General features: G+C 38.8%; 1 protein-coding gene across 1 annotated transcript in view; it reads right to left on the reverse strand.

Annotated features, from left to right (window-relative positions):
- TBL2 (transducin beta like 2) overlaps positions 1-12,056 on the reverse strand; it is a 38,060-nt gene extending 26,004 nt beyond the window's left edge. Inside the window, exons 1-4 of the mRNA XM_053706320.1 lie at positions 11,915-12,056; positions 9,965-10,092; positions 7,678-7,862; positions 5,536-5,684 (exon numbers count right to left, since the gene is read on the reverse strand). Coding sequence (XP_053562295.1) covers positions 5,536-5,684; positions 7,678-7,862; positions 9,965-10,092; positions 11,915-12,023 — 571 coding nt within the window. The 5' untranslated portion in view covers positions 12,024-12,056. The remainder of the gene's footprint in view (positions 1-5,535; positions 5,685-7,677; positions 7,863-9,964; positions 10,093-11,914) is intronic.
- Between the last annotated feature and the right edge of the window lie 8,263 nt (positions 12,057-20,319).

Here is a 20,319-nt window from a genome sequence, read left to right on the forward strand (position 1 = left end):
AGCTTTCTGACCTTTCTAAGAACCAGAAAAGACTACAAATAGACTAGAAGTCTTCCTGAAATCTTTAGTAGCTTCAACATATTTCAAAGCTCTTACAACATCTAGAGAATGTAAGGATCTCTCCAAAGAATTCTTAGGATTAGGACACAGAAGGAATAACAATTTTCCTATTAATGTTGTTAGAATTCACAAACTTAGGTAAAAACTTAAAATGAAGTCCGCAAAACTGCCTTATCCTGATGGAAAACCAGAAAATGAGACTCACAAGAAAAAGCAGATAATTCAGAAACTCTTCTAGCAGAAAAGATAGCCAAAAGGAACAATACTTTCCAAGAAAGTAGTTTAATATCCAAAGAATGCATAGGCTCAAAAGGAGGAGCCTGTAAAGCCTTCAAAATCAAAATTAAGACTCCAAGGAGGAGAGACTGATTTAATGACAGCCTTGATACGGACCAAAGCCTGCACAAAACAGTGAATATCAGGAATCTTAACAATCTTTCTGTGAAATAAAACAGAAAGAGCAGAGGATTTGTCCCTTCAATGAACTTACAGACAAACCTTTATCCAAACCAACTTAAAGAAACTGTAAAATCCTGGGATATCTAAAAGAATGCCAGGAGAATTTATGAGAACACCGTGAAATATAAGTCTTCCAAACTCAATAATAAATCTTCTTAGAAACAGATTTACGAGCCTGCAACATAGTATTAATCACCGAATCAGAGAAACCTCTATGACTAAGTACTAGGCGTTTAATTTCCATACCTTAAAATTTAACGATTTGAGATCCTGATGGAAACACAGTCCTTGAGACAGAGGGTCTGGTCTTAACGGAAGTGGCCAAGGTTGGCAACTGGACATATGGATAAGATTTGCATACCAAAACCTATGACACCATGCTGGTGCTACCAGAAACACAAACAATTGTTCCATGTTGATCTTGGAGATCACTCTTGGAAGAAGAACTAGAGGCGGAAAGATATAAGCAGTTTGGTAAAACCAAGGAACTGCTAACGCATCCACTGACTCCACCTGAGGATCCCTGGACAGCTGGACAGGTACCTGGGAAGTTTCTGGTTTAGATGGGAGGCCATCAGATCTATTTCTGGAAGACCCCACATCTGAACAATCTGAAAAAAACACATCTGGGGTGAGAGAGCACTCCCCCGGATGTAAAGTCTGACGGCTGAGATAATCCGCCTCCCAATTGTCTATACCTGGGATATGTACCGCAGAAATAAGGCAAGAGCTGGATTCCGCCCAAGAAAGTATTCCAGATACTTATTTCATAGCTAGGGGACTGTGAGTCCCACCCGATGATTGACATATGCCATAGTTGTGATATTGTCTGTCTGAAAACAAATGGATGGTTCTCTCTTCAACAGAGGCCAACCCTGAAGAGCCCTGAAAATAGCACAGAGTTCTAAAATATTGATTGGTAATCTCACCTCTTGAGATTTCCAAACCCCTTGTGCTGTCAGAGATCCCGAGCAAAGGGGATTGCGTCCGATATTGAAGTCATGAGACCTAAAACTTCCATGCACATAGCCACTGAAGGGAATGATTGAGACTGAAGGTTTCGACAAGCTGAAACCAATTTTATTTGTCTCTTTTCTGTTAGAGACAGAGTCATGGACACTGAATCTATCTGGAAACCTAAAAAGGTGACCCTTGTCTGAGGAATCAAGGAACTTTTTCGGAAATTGAATCTCCAACCATGTCTGAAGAAACATAAGTTGATTTGTGAGAGATTCGGCAGAATGTAAAGACTGAGCTAGTACCAAGATATCGTCCAAATAAGGAAACACCGCAATACTATGTTCTAGAGAGTAGGGCACCGAGAACCTTCGAAGAGAAATTATTGGAGCTGCCTCTAGGCCAAATGTAAGAGCGATAAACTGGTAATGCTTGTCTAGAGAAAGAGAATCTCAGAAATTGATAGTGGTCTGGGTGAATCGGAATATGAAGATATGCATCCTGTAAGTCTATCGTGGACATATAATGACCTCGCTGAACAAAAGGCAGAATAGTCCTTATTAGTCACCATTTTGAAAGTTGGCACTCTTACAAAACTATTCAAAATTTTCAGATCCAAAACGGGCCTGAATGAATTTTCTTTCTTTGGGACACTGAATAGATTTGATTAAAACCCCAGATCCTGTTCCTTAAACGGAACTGGTATGATTACCCCTAAAAGCTCTAAATTTGAAACACACTTCAGAAAAGCCTGAGCCTTCACCGGAACGTGAGAAAGAATCTTCTCACAGGAGGTCTTACTCTGAATCCTATCCGATACCCTTGAGACACAATACTCTGAATCCACTGTTTTTAGACAGAATCTGCCCAAATGTCTTGGAAATTTTTTAACCTGGAATGAGGGCCGCACCTTCATGCAGACTTGGGGGCTGGATTTGGTTTCTTAAAAGGCTTGGATTTATTCCAACTTGAAGGTTTCCAATTGGAACCAGATTCTTTGGGGGAAGGATTGGCTGTTTCTTATTCTGTCGAAAAGAACGAAAACGATTAGAAGCTTTCGATTTACCCTTAGATCTTTTATCCTGAGACAAAAAAAAAAACTCCCTTCCCCCCAGTGACAGTTGAAATAATAGAATCCAACTGAGAACCAAATAAATTGTTACCTTGGAAAGAAAGAGATAGTAATCTAGACTTAAATACCATGTCAGCATTCCAATATTTGAGCCAAAGCTCTTCTAGCTAAAAAGACATAGATTTAAAGGGACACTGAACCCAACATTTTTTTTTTTTTTGTGATTCAGATAGAGCATTAAATTTTAAGCAACTTTCTAATTTACTCCTATTATCACATTTTCTTTATTCTCTTGGTATCTTTATTTGAAATGCAAGAATGTAAGTTTAGATGCCGGCCCATTTTTGGTGAACAACCTGGGTTGTCCATGCTGATTGGTGGATAAATTCATCCACCAATAAAAAAAATGCTGTCCAGAGTGCTAAACCAAAAAAATGCTTAGATTCCTTCATTTTTAAATAAAGATGGCAAGATAACGAAGAAAAATTGATAATAGGAGTAAATGAGAAAGTTGCATGCTCTATCTGAATCACAAAAGAAAAAGAAAAAATTGTGTTCAGTGTCCCTTTAACATCAATTTTGATTATATCAAAAATAGCATCCCAGATAAAATGGATTAGCATGTTGAAGCAAGCAAACAATGCTAGACAAATCAGAATCTGTTTCCTGTTGCGCTAAGCTTTCCAACCAAAAAAAAAGTTTATACAGCTGAAACACCAGCCATAGACATAGCAGGCCTAAGAAAATAGCCAGAAAATAAACAAGCTTTCCTTAGATCAGATTCAAGTTTCCTATCTAAAGGATCCTTAAAAGAAGTACTATCTTCCAAAGGAATAGTAGTACGTTTGGCAAGAGTAGAGATAGCCCCATAAACTTTGGGGATTTTTTTTCCCAAAACGCCAATCTAGCTGCTGTCAAAGGATACAACTTTTTAAACCTAAAAGAAGGAATAAAAGGACCAGGCCTATTCCATTCCTTTGAAATCATATCAGAAATCGCATCAGGAACTGGAAAAACCTCTAGAGTAAACACAGGAGGTTTATAGACAGAATTTAAACGTTTACTAGTTTTAGTATCACAAGGACTAGTTTCCTCAATATCCAAAGTAATCAACACCTCTTAACAAGGAACGAATATACTCCATTTTAAAGAGATAAGTAGATTTGAGTGTGTCAATATCTGAGGTAGGATCTTCTGAATCAGATAGATCCTCATCAGAGGAGGATAATTCAGTATGTTGTCGGTCATTTGAAATTTCCTCAACTTTATGAGAAGTTTTAAAAGACCTTTTACGTTTATTAGAAGGCGGAATAGCAGACAAAGCCTTCTGAATCGCATCAGCAATAAAATCTTTTATATTCACAGGGATATCATGTAAATTAGATGTTGAAGGAACAACAGGCATTGTACTAGCACTGATGGATAAATTCTCAGCATGTAAAAGTTTATCATGACAACTGTTACATACTACAGCTGGAGATATAATCTCTGCTAATTTACAACAGATACACTTAGCTTTGGTAGAAGTGTTATCAGGCAACAGGATTCCATCGGTTATTTCTGAGACAGGATCAGATTGAGACATCTTGCAAATGTAAGAGAAAAAACAACATATAAAGCAAAATGATCAATTTCCTTATATGGCAGTTTCAGGAATGGCAAAAAAAATGCAAACAGCAAAGCCCTATGAGCATAAAAAAGGCAAGAGGCATATAGGAAGTGGGGTTTAAACAATTAAATTATTTGGCGCCAAGTATGACGCACAAAGCAAAATGACATTTTTTAGCGCTAACAACATCCGGAAATGACGCAACTCGCGTCATGGCAGACTAAACCTTGTGCAAGGAAAACTGGCGTCAACTAAGATGCCGGAAATTACGAATTTGCGTCACCGAACAAACCTTTGCGCCAAAAAAATTCTTGCGCCAAAAATGACGCAATAAATATCAGCATTTTGCGACCTCGCGAGCCTAATTTTGCCCGCAAAATTTAATGAAAAAGCAGTCAATTTGAAGAATAACTAACTTCCTAAATATTTTCCCAATTTTTAAACTGATAGTCTGCAAAAGGAAATATACATAAACCTGACTCATGGCAAATATAAATACAATACATACATTTAAAAAAACTTTATATTAATACATAAAGTGCCAAACCATAGCTGAGAGTGTCTTAAGTAATGAAAACATACTTACCAAAAGACACCTATCCACATATAGCAGATAGCCAAACCAGTACTGAAACAGTATCAGTAGAGGTAATGGAATATGAGAGTATATCGTTGATCTGAAAAGGGAGGTAGGAAATGAATCTCTACGACCGAAAACAGAGAACTTTTGAAAAGATTTCCCGTGAGGAAACCCATAAAATCAATAGGTGATACTCCCTTCACATCCCTCTGACAAACACTTTACTCAGAGGAATCGGGCTTCAAAATGCTGAGAAGCGCATACCAACGAAGAAAATCAAGCACAATCTTACTTCACCACCTCCATAGGAGGCAAAGTTTGTAAAACTCAATTGTGGGTGTGGGGAGGGGTGTATATATAGGCATTTTGAGGTTTGGGAAACTTTGCCCCTCCTGGTAGGATTGTATATCCCATACGTCACTAGCTCATGGACTCTTGCCAATTACAGGAAATAAATCTTAATTCTAGCCGAAGTTATCACGCTAGCGGAATTGCAAAATACACCTCCACTTGTTATCTAGCCCTTAATAGGAAGTGGTAGCAGCACGCACATTGCGCTCATACTACAAGTTGTTCGTTAAGTGTTGTGCTTGCTAGCTTTCATGTTTCTTTGTTGAAGAGCATACTACTTGGTAGGTAGCATGCACATATCTGGAACACTAAATAGTAGCAAATACTGCTGCCTTATAGTCCTCTTGCAAACTGGCTCAAAAATGCAACCTGTATGGATTTTACTATTTGACAGTTTTTAATAGCTTACAGTATCTACAAAGACTACAAATATGTTAGATGTCATACCTGTCTCTGCTATTCCAATGTTAATGATTGGGGCTTTGTGTCTCTTGGGAAAATCCTCAGGGGCAGCTGTGAAGGTGAAGCCATCCTCCTTCTTGGTCATCTTAAATACCCGAATGGTTTCTCCATTCGCCAAGCAAACAATAAAGGCTCTTAATAAAAAGGAACATTTATATCTGGTCAGGTCATCTTATCTAAAGGGTAAAAGCAATACAAATGAGGCATCTAAAAAGCTCACATATTCTAAATAGATGTAGAGATCATTTCATGTTATGTTAAAGATAGCATATTATTTAACATTTAAAGGGACAGAAAGGTTAAAAATAGAAATGTGTATGAGTGCATTTCAAATGTTAAATAGAAACATTTTTGCAATATGTTTCCATTAGCAAAAATGCTTCTATTAAAAATGATTCCTGTTTTTTCAGCAGCATATGCACATATGCTGTGAGGGCCAGTGTACCAGTATTCAAGTTCAGAATGCTGGCAGTGATGTGTATTGTGACTGAAGACTTAATTTGTGTCATACAAGCCACTGCCGACTATGAAAAGGCAAGGTGTTTGCAAATGGGTGCATGGGTCTTAGCATATGTGCGTATGCTGTTGGAAAAACAAATATCACAAAATACAAAGTGGTGATGAAGACTACTGATATATATTTTACTTGAAGCTTTTTTGCTAATTGAAATATATTGCAAATATGCTTCTATTTAAAAGTGAAATGCACCCATGCAAATTTCCATTTTCACCTATTTTATCCCTTTAAATAAATAATTCATAACCTCCTACATTAATTAAATAGCATTCCTACTACTGAATACATGAAAACCAACAATTAACACAATGGGGTAGATTTATGAACATGTCTGTCTGACATTGCTAAATACCGACAGCATACGCTGTCGGCGTTTAACATTGCACAAGCATTTCTGGTGAAATGCTTGTGCAATGCCACCAATCAGCCTCTAGCAAGGGGTGTCAATCTTCCTGATCGTATCTGATCGGGATGATTGCTGTAAGCCACCTCATGACCGCTGCTTCTGAAGGCTTGCACGGAAACAGCTGCATCCGCAGCATAATAAATCTACCCCATAGTATAAAAGGTAGTGCACTCTATCCAATGTTTTAAAAAGTTGTTTGACACCAATTAAAAAGGGCTGCAAACTAAGATAGAAACATAGGAGGAGGAGTTGAGGTTCCTTAGCAATTCTATACTTAAACTAATGTTTACAACCAAATATATCAATCTAGATAAATAGATTTCACATACAGACAGCCATAAAAATATCTATTTGTAAAGTGCTGCAAAATTCCTTAGGGCTGGGCAAGAGTAGGGACATAATGACACAGATTCATTGGAAAAAAGAAATACAGATAAAGGAATATAGAAATACAAAAAAATACCTTATATTTTACAAATCAATTTATTTCTGTCCGTCTCTTTCTCTTGAACCGACTGACTTATCTTTAAAGGGACAGTCTAGGCCAAAATAAACTTTCATGATTCAGATAGAGCATGTAATTGTAAACAATTTTCCAATTTACTTTTATCACCAATTTTGCTTTGTTCTCTTGGTATTCTTAGTTGAAAGCTTAACCTAGGAGGATCATATGCTAATTTCTTAGACCTTGAAGCCCACCTCTTTCAGATTGCATTTTAACAGTTTTTCACCACTAGAGGGTGTTAGTTCACGTAATTCATACAGATAACACTGTGCTCATGCACGAGACGTTATCTGGGAGCAGGCACTGACTGGCTAGACTGCAAGTCTATCAAAAGAACTGAAAAAAGGGGCAGTTTGCAGAGGCTTAGATACAAGATAATCACAGAGGTTAAAAGTATATTATTATAACTGTGTTGGTTATGCAAAACTGGGAAATGGGTAATAAAGGGATTATCTATCTTTTAAAACAATACAAATTCTGGTGTAGACTGTCCCTTTAACTCTCCATAATCAAGTTACTAATTTTAACGTGTTCATGCAGGAATATTAGATATTTAATACATGCCATAAAATACTCTTTTACAAACATACCTCTTATAGGCAGATTCCTGCTTGCATCATCTATTTTTCCAATACATTTTGATAACTGAAGACTAGAGTTCTATTACAACACTAAAACATTTGCTAATGTAGTTATTACCGGCAGTCAGGGCTGAACCTAACATGTGTGGCATGGTCCAGGTCCACATTGGCTCTCATACATCTGTGTTCTCGCTCTAGAAAGTCCTTGGCGCTCCATATCCTCACAGTTCTATCTTCAGAGCATGATGCCAAATATTTTCCATTACTACTGAAATCCAAGCATGTCACATGCCCACTGTGAGCCTGCCAGAGACAATTTATTTATTATCAGGTATTTGTAGAGCACCAACAGGTTCCGCAGCGCTATGAACATAGGTGGTATATAAAAACGATTACAGGGATCAAATGGGGAGAGAGGGTCCTGCCGAGAGTTGCACTGTTGTAGTCGGCTCTTATGAGGGTGAACTACAAACAACTGGGCTCATAGGCTTACATGCTATGGGGTTTTAGGGGATAGCAGTGGAGATAGGAAGGTTAGTGTAGGTTGTAAGTGTCCCTGAATAGTAGAGTCTTCAGGGAGGACTTGAAGCTTTTAAAACTAGGGGAGATTATTGTGGAGCGAGGCAGAGAGTTCCATAAAATGGGAGCCAATCTGGAGAAATCTTGAAGACGGGAATGTGAGGCGGTAACAAGAGAGGAGGAGCGTAGGAGATCATGAGCGGAACAAAGAAGACAGGAGGAAGAGTATCTGGAGACAAGGTCTGAGATGTAGGGGGGAGCAATGCAATTGAGGGCTTTGTGTGTCAGAGTGAGAATTTTGTGTTTAATCCTGGAGGCAAGAGGAAGCCAGTGAAGGGATTGGCAGATGTGCGGCAGATGAGCCTGGCAGAGGCATTCATTATGGATTTTGAAGGAGCTAGGTGGCAGCTAGGGAGACCAGAGAAGATAGAGTTGCAGTAGTCGAGGCGGGAAAGGATGAGATAGTAAATTAAAATCTTTGTTGTGTTTTGTGTAAGGAAATGTCTAATTTAAGCAATGTTTTTAAAGGTGGAAGTGGCAGGCTTTAGCCAAGGACTGAATGTGAGGAGTGAAAGAAAGATCAGAGTCCAGTGTGACCCCAAGACATCGGGCATGTGAGGTTAGGGTAATGATGGAGTTATCAACAGTAGAGGCATGGGTGGTGGAGATTTTGGAAGAAGGGGGGAAAATAAGGAGCTCAGTTTTGGAGAGATTTAGCTTGAGGTAGTAAGAGGACATCCAAGATGAGATATGAGAGACACAGTTAGTGACACGGGTTAGCAAGGAAGGAGGTAGTACTGGTGCAGAGAGGTAGATTTGGGTATCGTCGGCATACAAATGATAATGAAACCCGTGGGACTTTATTAAGGAACCTAGTGAGGACATGTAGATTGAGAAGAGAAGGGGACCGAGGACATAGCCTTGAGGTACCCCAACAGAAAGAGGTAACGGGGCAGAGGATGCCCCAGAGAAGGCTACACTAAAGGTACGGTTAGACAGATAGGTAGATAACCAAGAGAGAGCTGTGTCACAAATGCCGAAGGATTGGAGGGTATGGAGCAAAAGAGGGTGGTCGACAGTATCAAAGGCTGCAGACAGGTCGAGAAGGATAAGTAGAGAGAAGTGGCCTTTTGATTTTGCTGTAAGTAGGTTGTTGGTAACCTTAACAATTGCTGTCTCTGTTGAGTGAAAGGGGCAAAATCCAGATTGCAGTGGTTCAAGGAGGGAGTTTAGTGTAAGGAAATGGGATAGACGTGCATATACTAGCTTTTCAAGAAGCTTTGAGGCAAGAGGTAGTAGGGAAATAGGGCGGTAGTTGGATGGGGAGGTTGGATCGAGAGGTTTTTTTTGAGGATAGGTGTGACTAATGCATGCTTAAGAGATGTGGGAACTATACCAGTGCTGAGGGAAGAGGTTGAAGATGTGTGAGTATAGGGGTAAGGGTAGAAGAGAGGGAAGGGAGTAGTTGTGAGGGGATGGGGGTCGAGGGGACAGGTAGTGAGGTGAGAGGATAGAATAAGGGCAGAAACTTCATCATATGTAACAGGGGCAAAAGAGCTAAATTTATGGCTATGTGGGTTTTGGATTGTGTTAAAAAATGAGAAAAACTAGTCTCTCTTTACTATTATTCCTGATATAATTATCACTTTTGAAGGTCCCAGTAGTGCAAAGCTGCTCTGGAGCTGACTTTAAGTACATGGTTATAAAAGGATTATTTGCAAGCAACAGTACAATCATAAAATACTCTTAACACGTTAGAAAGAATTTTCTTTTTGTACGTTATACCCATTTAAGTAAGGGCTGATAAATTCTGATGGAAAGGTTTGGTAAACAGGTGTTCAAAAAATGAATACACGTTGTGAGTTGTACCGGTCATAACCAGGTACCTTAAGAGATGCAGCGAGGAGCGGGTGAGTAAAAGTGTGCTGCTGTGGCTTCTCTTTTCGTAGTTTTGGTTGCTTCTGCTTCTTTCCAGTCTGCTTCTCACTGGCAGCTTGTCCATTTGCTTCCTGTGCTAGAAAAAAAACAAACCGTACCCAGTCATAAGTAAGAATATGAAAATGGTTTGCCAATAACTGTATTCTTTAAAGGGACAGTAAACGTAAAAAATAATGTTACATAATTATCTTAACGACAGATTTAAAAAAAATCAAAACATTTGAGAGATTTTATCCCCCTATGTTACACTTACCTCGTTTCTTCTCCAGGCTCTTCTAATCAGGTCTTCTTTTCAAAAGCAAATTCGCAGGCACGTGGTCTAATCACAGCACGCCCGATTGCGCCATTGAGCTAAATGTAGCATGCTCCAACTCTAGTCTGGTAGTGAGCTACAATTAGCTCAATAGGGCACACTGTGATTAAGCAGCGCAATCGGGCGCACTGCGATTAAACAGCACGCCTGCAAATCACTTTTGAAAAGAAGGCCTGATTAGAAGAGCCTGGAGAAGAAACAAGGTGAGTTTATTTGAGGGATAAAATCTCTCAAATCTTTTGGTTTTTCAATCTGTTGCTAAAATAATGTTACATAATTCTGCACACTGTGCAGAATTATGTAATAATATTTTTTACATTTACTGTCCCTTTAAATACAGGAAAAAAATGTCTGCATTATACAACACGGATTAGTAAAATGTTAGTGTTTCATATTTATAGTACAAAGTCCTTTAACTCCTGGGGCCCCTATGCTGCTTTCCAATATGCCATTTCAGGACTTAGGGATAGATTCTATAAGATTTGTGAGTCTAGACTTGTTTTTCCGAGTTAACACTCGCAGGGGCAGCCCTCGTAGAATGCTGCAAAAAAGGGACTGTCCCTGTGAGTGGCGAGATGTCTTCCATATAAATAATGAGAGCTCTCTGTTTTATTTTTGGTGAACACTTTGGTACAATTTGTGAGGTATGATTTTTTTCCTCAGTATTTTTGTGTGAATGGTTCAATTATTCATATCGTGATTTTTAAATTACAATTTTCATTGTGCACTTTTGTAAAATCTCCTTCCCATATGAAAATGCAGTATATACCTGTTTTTATGTTAAAAAGTGGCTTTATATAATTCCACCAGGGATATAGAAGGACTAACTAGCATTATTATAGAATCTCACCAGCCCAGAGAGCTTTTTAGAATCGACCCTAGATCTCCCCATTTACAACTCACAGGCTCCTCTCCTAATTAATTCCTAATCCATGTAAATTCAGAGTGAATGTTTCTGGTGCTCTGTGTATCTATATTTGAAACACTTTTATTGCTAATGTATTGCTCATGTTTTAGACCCAGGTTTCTCATCAGCCGGGCCGTGGCATCCCTGCTGGTGGGGAATGACTCAAAATGCCCCCCCATCACATATAAGAAATACCAGTCATGTCTGTCAGAGTGCGTACTAGCTAAAATGTACCTGTCCTTGAGTTCACTTGGGTTGAGAACCACTGTTTTAGACAGAAGTATATAGTTCTGTTAAATTAATACTCAGACAAAATGTTCACAGCCCTTAGCTGGACTGAGGTAGAAATAATCCCAAACCGTTCTTGTAGTATTGTTTCAGAACAGACTATTGTTATCTTGGAATACTTAAACACACACCATTTTATTACATGTTGGGGGCACATACATTTAAACAGTTCAACATGAATATGCCAAATCTAAAAAACGGCAAGATTATAAACATCTGGATATGTAGATATATTACATACAGCTCACGCAATTGCTATGTTATACATGTACCACAAGACTTTCTCACTGCAGATATGTATTAAATTGTACAGCATTCAGTTCATTCATTACACAGAACGCCCATTCCCAGAACTCACTCTGGCCACACACAGTTCTTGCTGACTCTTACCTATGGGTTCTGGTTTATTGTCACCCCGATCTCGTAATCCCCAAATTACCAACAACAGAACGATCCCACCGAACACCACAGTTGCTAAAGCCACAGATACTACCTCCATGTTGACCGATCACAGAGCCACGTCACGCAACGCGAGAACGCGCACTGCTGATTGATTTTCACAAAACTTTATTTACAGCACAAACCGCTCAATTCCAGATACTGTATTGATAACGGCTTTTTAACAAAGTAATTTACATAATTTCGTTTATTCTAATTCAGTTTTTTAATTTTAAGAAATTCAAAATTAATATAGAAAAACGGAAAAAAATAAGTACGTAAAACACTGAAAGCTAAAATATTCAATTATGCGTAGTCAAACATATTTCATAATGTATTTTACCCCTTTTCCTGTGATTTAACACCGAACAGTCTATTATTTATTTTTTATTTTTCTTACAAACAAGAGGTTGAAGAACATACCTCAAACCTGCTACATTCCTACACACTTTTGGTCATCACTGTGGACTCCTTTATATTCGTCCATAATTGGGCTTAGCAGTGGAGATGAAGCTTTTTAAATGTATGCACCCTACCCCTCAACTGCAAAACTGAAAATTTTTGCTAAGAAACATAAAACTGCTTTTTAAAATATTTTATTTTTTATGCAGATTTTTTGCAGTTTAGAGTGAATTGCTGACATATACCATGCCTACATAAATAAAACGTTTTTATGTCCCTTTAATTGTAATTCTGCACTTAAAGGAACAGTCTAGTCAAAATTAAACTTTCATGATTCAGATAGGGCATGCAATTTTAAACAACTTTCCAATTTACTTCTATTATTTAATTTGCTCAATTCTTTAGATATCCTTTGTTGAAGAAATAGCAATGCACATGTGTGAGCCAATCACACAAGGCCTCTATGTGCAGCAACCAATCAGCAGCTTCTGAACATATCTAGATATGCTTTTCATCACGTGATATCAAGAGAATGAAGCAAATTAGATAATATAAGTAAATTAGAAAGTTGTTTAAAATGACATGCTCTTTCTAAATCACAAAAGAAAAAAATTGGGTTTCATGTCCCTTTAACTTAAAATGTAAAATGCAGCCCCATAACTCGCAATTTAGAGATCAGCTATCTGATCAGTGGTGGATGGTGAATTTTGAATATGGTGGGGTGCTAGATCCCACCCTTTTAAATAAAGTCCCGCTTCTAATATGGCAGTTTAATGTCCCTTTAACTATGTATTTAACCTTTTTTATAAGGTTTAGCACATAGATAATTTAATTATTGCAGTATTGCTGGCATATAACACATTAGACATAGTTATATGCAAGCAATAGTGCAATAAAATGTATAACAGCAATATACCTATTCCCAAATTGTGTCAGCGAGCAGCAGTAAAACTTTTTAGTTGATCATTACTGATTTGGTTATATGTATAATATATATAGAATATATATAAAAAATTGGTATGGGGGATCAGGTGAGGGCTACCAACAATACTACAGTGTTTGTGTCTCCACTAACAAAAAGGGGAGCCATATTTTGGGGTGTAAAGTCCCTGTTCTCCCCATAAACTTTCCCGAGCCAGCTCTGCTCACCTACATGGTGCATTGTATCAAACCCTCAGCCTACAGGTTTCTATTTTATTTCTGCAGGTTTTTATACATTTATAACCATTTACTGTACACAGACACTTAAAGCAGCCCTGTCAGTACCTACTGTAGAAACTGCTGAGAAAATAATGTTCACACAGCACAGCCTTAAAGGGCAGGATAGCACTCGGTCACACAGTCTTAAAGGACAGACAAAAAAACACACAGCCTTGAAAGGGACAATTAGTACCACACGCATTCTGTCTTAAAGGGACAGATTACAGTAATGTTCACGCAGCGCAACTTTAAAGGGCACCTCGGCTCCTGCTCAAACAGTCTTAAAGGGGCAGGCCCACACAACCTTTAGTGCAGTGTTTTCCAAACTGTGTGTCGTGACACGTTAGTGTGTCAGCAGCAGTGTGTAGGTGTGTCCCTGCTTCAGCACAAATTTTTTTTAATTTAAAATTCTTTATTTATTTTTTTGATTTCTGACTTTCTGCCTGCCTGCTGCGCATATCACGTGGTTGACACGTGATTGATACCTAGTGGGTCACAGATTATCTTAATGTATTGGCGCTGCTTAGCGGGAACTGAAACTATTCCCATTGGCGGCTTTGGCGGCACATTGGCTCCTGACTCCACGTGTAGTCTCCTCAATCGGCTTGTGACTGCACATGTAGTCAGTGAGTGGGATAGCAGTGTGTTTGCAGTGCGGGCAGTAGTCAGTCGGACTCACAGAGCTCTGAGGGCAGCAGCTTAAACACTGAGCTGAAGTCAGAAGTCAAAGGTTTTTTTTTTTGCAGCTAGCTCCCAGTAGTGCATTGCTGCTCCTGCTCTTGATATATGGATAGGAAGTGGAAGCTTAAAATGCTTGATGATGTGAGTATCTTTATCTAATATTCCACTAAATATTCAGAAACTGTGTTCATCCCATCAACTTCATACATCCCTTTAAAATAGTAAGTAGCTATTGGTGTTATTAAAGGGACAGTCTAGTCCAAAACAAACTTTCATTAGTCAGATAGGGCATGTCATTTTAAACAATTTTCCAATTTACTTCTATCACCAATTTTGCTTTGCTCTCTTGCGGCTAGATTTGGAGTTTTGTCGGTAACGACCCGAAAAACTAACGCCGGCTTTTTTCTGGCCGCACCATAAAAATAACTCTGGTATTGAGAGTTCACATAAAGGCTGCGTTAGGCTTCAAAAAAGGAGCGTAGAGCATTTTTAACGCAGCTTCAACTCTCGATACCAGAGTTGCTTACGCAAGCAGCCAGCCTCAAAAACGTGCTCGTGCACGATTCTCCCATAGGAAACAATGGGGCTGTTTGAGCTGAAAAACTTCCTACGTCTGCACCTAACACCCTAACATGTACCCCGAGTCTAAAAACCCCTAACCTTACACTTATTAACCCCTAATCTGCCGCCCCCGCTATCGCTGACCCCTGCATATTATTATTAACCCCTAATCTGCCGCTCCGTAAACCGCCGCTACTTACATTATCCCTATGTACCCCTAATCTGCTGCCCTAACATCGCCGACCCCTATATTATATTTATTAACCCCTAATCTGCCCCCCACAACGTCGCCTCCACCTGCCTACACTTATTAACCCCTAATCTGCCGACCGGACCTGAGCGCTACTATAATAAAGTTATTAACCCCTAATCCGCCTCACTAACCCTATAATAAATAGTATTAACCCCTAATCTGCCCTCCCTAACATCGCCGACACCTAACTTCAATTATTAACCCCTAATCTGCCGACTGGAGCTCACCGCTATTCTAATAAATGTATTAACCCCTAAAGCTAAGTCTAACCCTAACACTAACACCCCCCTAAGTTAAATATAATTTACATCTAACAAAATTAATTATCTCTTATTAAATAAATTATTCCTATTTAAAGCTAAATATTTACCTGTAAAATAAATCCTAATATAGCTACAATATAAATTAAAATTATATTATAGCTATTTTAGGATTAATATTTATTTGACAGGCAACTTTGTAATTATTTTAACCAGGTACAATAGCTATTAAATAGTTAAGAACTATTTAATAGTTACCTAGTTAAAATAATTACAAAATTACCTGTAAAATAAATCCTAACCTAAATTACAATTAAACCTAACACTATACTATCAAATTAAATAAAATACCTACAATTACCTACAATTAAACCTAACACTACACTATCAATAAATAAATTAAATACAATTCCTATAAATAACTACAATGAAATAAACTAACTAAAGTACAAAAAATAAAAAAACTAAGTTACAAAAAATAAAAAAATATTTACAAACATAAGAAAAATATTACAACAATTTTAAACTAATTACACCTACTCTAAGCCCCCTAATAAAACAACAAAGACCCCCAAAATAAAAAATGCCCTACCCTATTCTAAATTACTAAAGTTCAAAGCTCTTTTACCTTACCAGCCCTGAACAGGGCCCTTTGCGGGGCATGCCCCAAGAAGTTCAGCTCTTTTGCCTGTAAAAAAAAACCATACAATACCCCCCCCAACATTACAACCCACCACCCACATACCCCTAATCTAACCCAAACCCCCCTTAAATAAACCTAACACTAAGCCCCTGAAGATCTTCTGATCCGATCAGCCAATAGAATGCGAGCTCAATCTGATTGGCTGATTGGATCAGCCAATTGGATTGAACTTGATTCTGATTGGCTGATTCCATCAGCCAATCAGAATATTCCTACCTTAATTCCGATTGGCTGATAGAATCCTATCAGCCAATCGGAATTCGAGGGACGCCATCTTGGATGACGTCCCTTAAAGGAACCGTCATTCGGCTAGTAGGCGTCGGGAGAAGAGGATGTTCCGCGTCGGAGGTCTGCAAGATGGATCCGGAAGAAAGAAGATTGAAGATGCCGTTGATAGAAGACTTCATCCGGATCATGGACCTCTTCAGCTCCCGCTTGGATGAAGACTTCATCCGGATCATGGACCTCTTCAGCTCCCGCTTGGATGAAGACTTCAGCCGGATCATGGACCTCTTCAGCCCCCCGCTTGGGCTTGGATCAGGACATCGGAGGAGCTCTTCAGGACGGATCGGTGAACCTGGCAGGGTGAAGATAAGGTAGGAAGATCTTCAGGGGCTTAGTGTTAGGTTTATTTAAGGGGGGTTTGGGTTAGATTAGGGGTATGTGGGTGGTGGGTTGTAATGTTGGGGGGGGGTATTGTATGTTTTTTTTTTACAGGCAAAAGAGCTGAACTTCTTGGGGCATGCCCCGCAAAGGACCCTGTTCAGGGCTGGTAAGGTAAAAGAGCTTTGAACTTTAGTAATTTAGAATAGGGTAGGGCATTTTTTATTTTGGGGGTCTTTGTTGTTTTATTAGGGGGCTTAGAGTAGGTGTAATTAGTTTAAAATTGTTGTAATATTTTTCTTATGTTTGTAAATATTTTTTTATTTTTTGTAACTTAGTTCTTTTTTATTTTTTGTACTTTAGTTAGTTTATTTCATTGTAGTTATTTGTAGGAATTGTATTTAATTTATTTATTGATAGTGTAGTGTTAGGTTTAATTGTAGGTAATTGTAGGTATTTTATTTAATTAATTTAATGATAGTATAGTGTTAGGTTTAATTGTAATTTAGGTTAGGATTTATTTTACAGGTAATTTTGTAATTATTTTAACTAGGTAACTATTAAATAGTTCTTAACTATTTAATAGCTATTGTACCAGGTTAAAATAAATACAAAGTTACCTGTCAAATAAATATTAATCCTAAAATAGCTATAATATAATTATAATTTATATTGTAGCTATATTAGGATTTATTTTACAGGTAAGTATTTAGCTTTAAATAGGAATAATTTATTTAATAAGAGATAATTAATTTCGTTAGATGTAAATTATATTTAACTTAGGGGGGTGTTAGTGTTAGGGTTAGACTTAGCTTTAGGGGTTAATACATTTATTAGAGTAGCGGTGAGCTCCAGTCGGCAGATTAGGGGTTAATAATTGAAGTTAGGTGTCGGCGATGTTAGGGAGGGCAGATTAGGGGTTAATACTATTTATTAAAGGGTTAGTGAGGCGGATTAGGGGTTAATAACTTTATTATAGTAGCGCTCAGGTCCGGTCGGCAGATTAGGGGTTAATAAGTGTAGGCAGGTGGAGGCGACGTTGAGGGGGGCAGATTAGGGGTTAATAAATATAATATAGGGGTCGGCGGTGTTAGGGGCAGCAGATTAGGGGTACATAAGGATAACGTAGGTGGCGGCGCTTTGCGGTCGGCAGATTAGGGGTTAATAAGTGTAGGTAGGTGGAGGCGACGTTGTGGGGGGCAGGTTAGGGGTTAATAAATATAATACAGGGGTCGGCGGTGTTAGGGGCAGCAGATTAGGGGTACATAAGGATAACGTAGGTGGCGGTCGGCAGATTAGGGGTTAAAACAATTTATTCGAGTGTCGGCGATGTGGGGGGACCTCGGTTTAGGGGTACATTGGTAGTTTATGGGTGTTAGTGTACTTTAGAGTACAGTAGTTAAGAGCTTTATAAACCGGCGTTAGCCCAGAAAGCTCTTAACTACTGACTTTTTTCCTGCGGCTGGAGTTTTGTCGTTAGATGTCCACAGTTTAACGCTCACTTCAGAAACGACTCTAAATACCGGAGTTAGAAAGATCCCATTGAAAAGAGAGGATACGCAATTTACGTAAGGGGATCTGCGGTGTGGAAAAGTCGCGGCTGAAAAGTGAGCGTTAGACCCTATTTTGAGTGACTCCAAATACCGGCGGTAGCCTAAAACCAGCGTTAGGAGCCTCTAACGCTGGTTTTCACGGCTAACGCCAAACTCCAAATCTAGGCCTTGGTATTCTTAGTTGAAAGCAAAATCTAGGAAGTTCATATGCTAATTTCTAAGCCATTGAAGGCCGCCTCTTAGCTCAGGGCAATTTGACAGTTTTTCACCACTAGAAGGTGTTAGTTCATGTGTTTCATATAGATAACACTGTGCTCATGCACGTGGAGTTCCTATGAGCCAGCACTGATTGGCTAAAATGTCTGTCAAAAAAACTGAAATAAGGGGGCAGTTTGCAGAGGCTTAGATACAAGATAATCACAGAGGTAAAAAGTGTATTAATATAACTGTGTTGGTTATGCAAAACTAGTGAATGGGTAATAAAGGGATTATCTATCTTTTAAAACAATAAATATTCTGGTGTAGACTTTCCCTTTAAACTTTTTTTTTCATTTTTGCACATACATACTGTTACTTGTAAATACATTTCGTTATTATATAATTTATGTATGTGTCCATATCTCAAGTTAGTTTAACCTCCTGTTTGCTAGTACAACTGAATTACTGTGTCACAAAATGATGTAGGTCTAAAAAGTGTGTCACCAACATGAAACGTTTGGAAAGCTCTGATTTAGTGGGTTAACACGCACAGTTTTAAATGGAGCGATAGTATGCATCCACACGTGATGCATGCAGCCTTTAATGCTGTGTGCTTGTGGTGCAAGTTGTCCCTTTAAAGGCTGTGAGTGCTCTGTGTGTTTGTATGGGTGCACATGTCACTGTCCTGTTAAGACAGCATCCCTTTAAGGCTGCGTTCATCACGTGTGGATGCACACTATCGCTCCCTTTAAAACTGTGTGTGCTTACACACTAAAGATTGTGTGTGCCTGCCCATTTAAAACTGTGTGCGTAGGTGCCGAGCTGTCCTTTATAGTTGCACTGCGTGAACATTACTGTGATCTGTTCCTTTAATGCTCTGCGCGCAGGTCTCGAGCTGCCCTTTAAGGTTGCGCTGTGAAAACATTACTCTGATCTGTCCCTGTAATGCTAGCGTTCCTTTAAGGCTGCGTGCATCAGACGGTGTGCGTGTGGTGCTAGTTGACCCTTTAAAGGCTGTGTGTGGTTTTTTTGCCTGTCCCTTTAAGACTGTGTGACCAGGCGGTGAACTGCCCTTTAAGGCTGTGCTGTGTGAACATTATTTTCTCAGCAGTTTGTACAGTTGGTACTGACAGGGCTGCTTTAAGTGTCTGTATACAGTAGGTACTGACAGGGCTGCTTTAAGTGTCTGTATACAGTAGGTACTGACATGGCTGCTTTATGTGTCTGTATACAGTAGGTACTGACAGGGCTGCTTTAAGTGGCTGTATACAGTAGGTACTGACATGGCTGCTTTATGTGTCTGTATACAGTAGGTACTAACATGGCTGCTTTATGTGTCTGTATACAGTAGGTACTGACAGGGCTGCTTTAAGTGTCTGTATACAGTAGGTACTGACAAGGCTGCTTTAAGTGTCTGTGTACTGTAAACAGTTACAAATGTATAAAAACCTGTAGGCTGAGGGTTTGATACAATGTACCATGTAGGTGAGCAGAGCTGGCTGGCTGGGGAAAGTATATGGGGAGAAGAAAACAGGGACTTTACACCCCAAAATATGACTCCCCTTTTTGTTAGTGGAGACACAAACACTGTAGTATTGGTGGTAGCACTCATTTGAACCCCCATACCAATTTTTCAAATAAATCAATGCGATATTGCTGAGAAAATAATTTAGAACTCTAAACTCATATTTTACCGAAATTATTGCACAGGCAATTAGCACATCTAGGCAAATATCCCCCTTGCCTTTACCCAGTAAAAATGTATATGGAGTTTTACTGGGTAAATGCAAGCGGGGATACTTGCCTAGATGTGCTGATTGCCTGTGCAATAATTTATTTTGATTTATTTATATATATATGTGTGTGTGTGTACATATCTTTAGAGTGACTGTACCATTGTAAATAGGTATAATGGAAATAATGCCTGACTAATGCAGTTTAAA

The sequence above is a fragment of the Bombina bombina genome, chromosome 3, assembly GCF_027579735.1.
Source record: "Bombina bombina isolate aBomBom1 chromosome 3, aBomBom1.pri, whole genome shotgun sequence".
Lineage (NCBI taxonomy): Eukaryota > Metazoa > Chordata > Amphibia > Anura > Bombinatoridae > Bombina > Bombina bombina.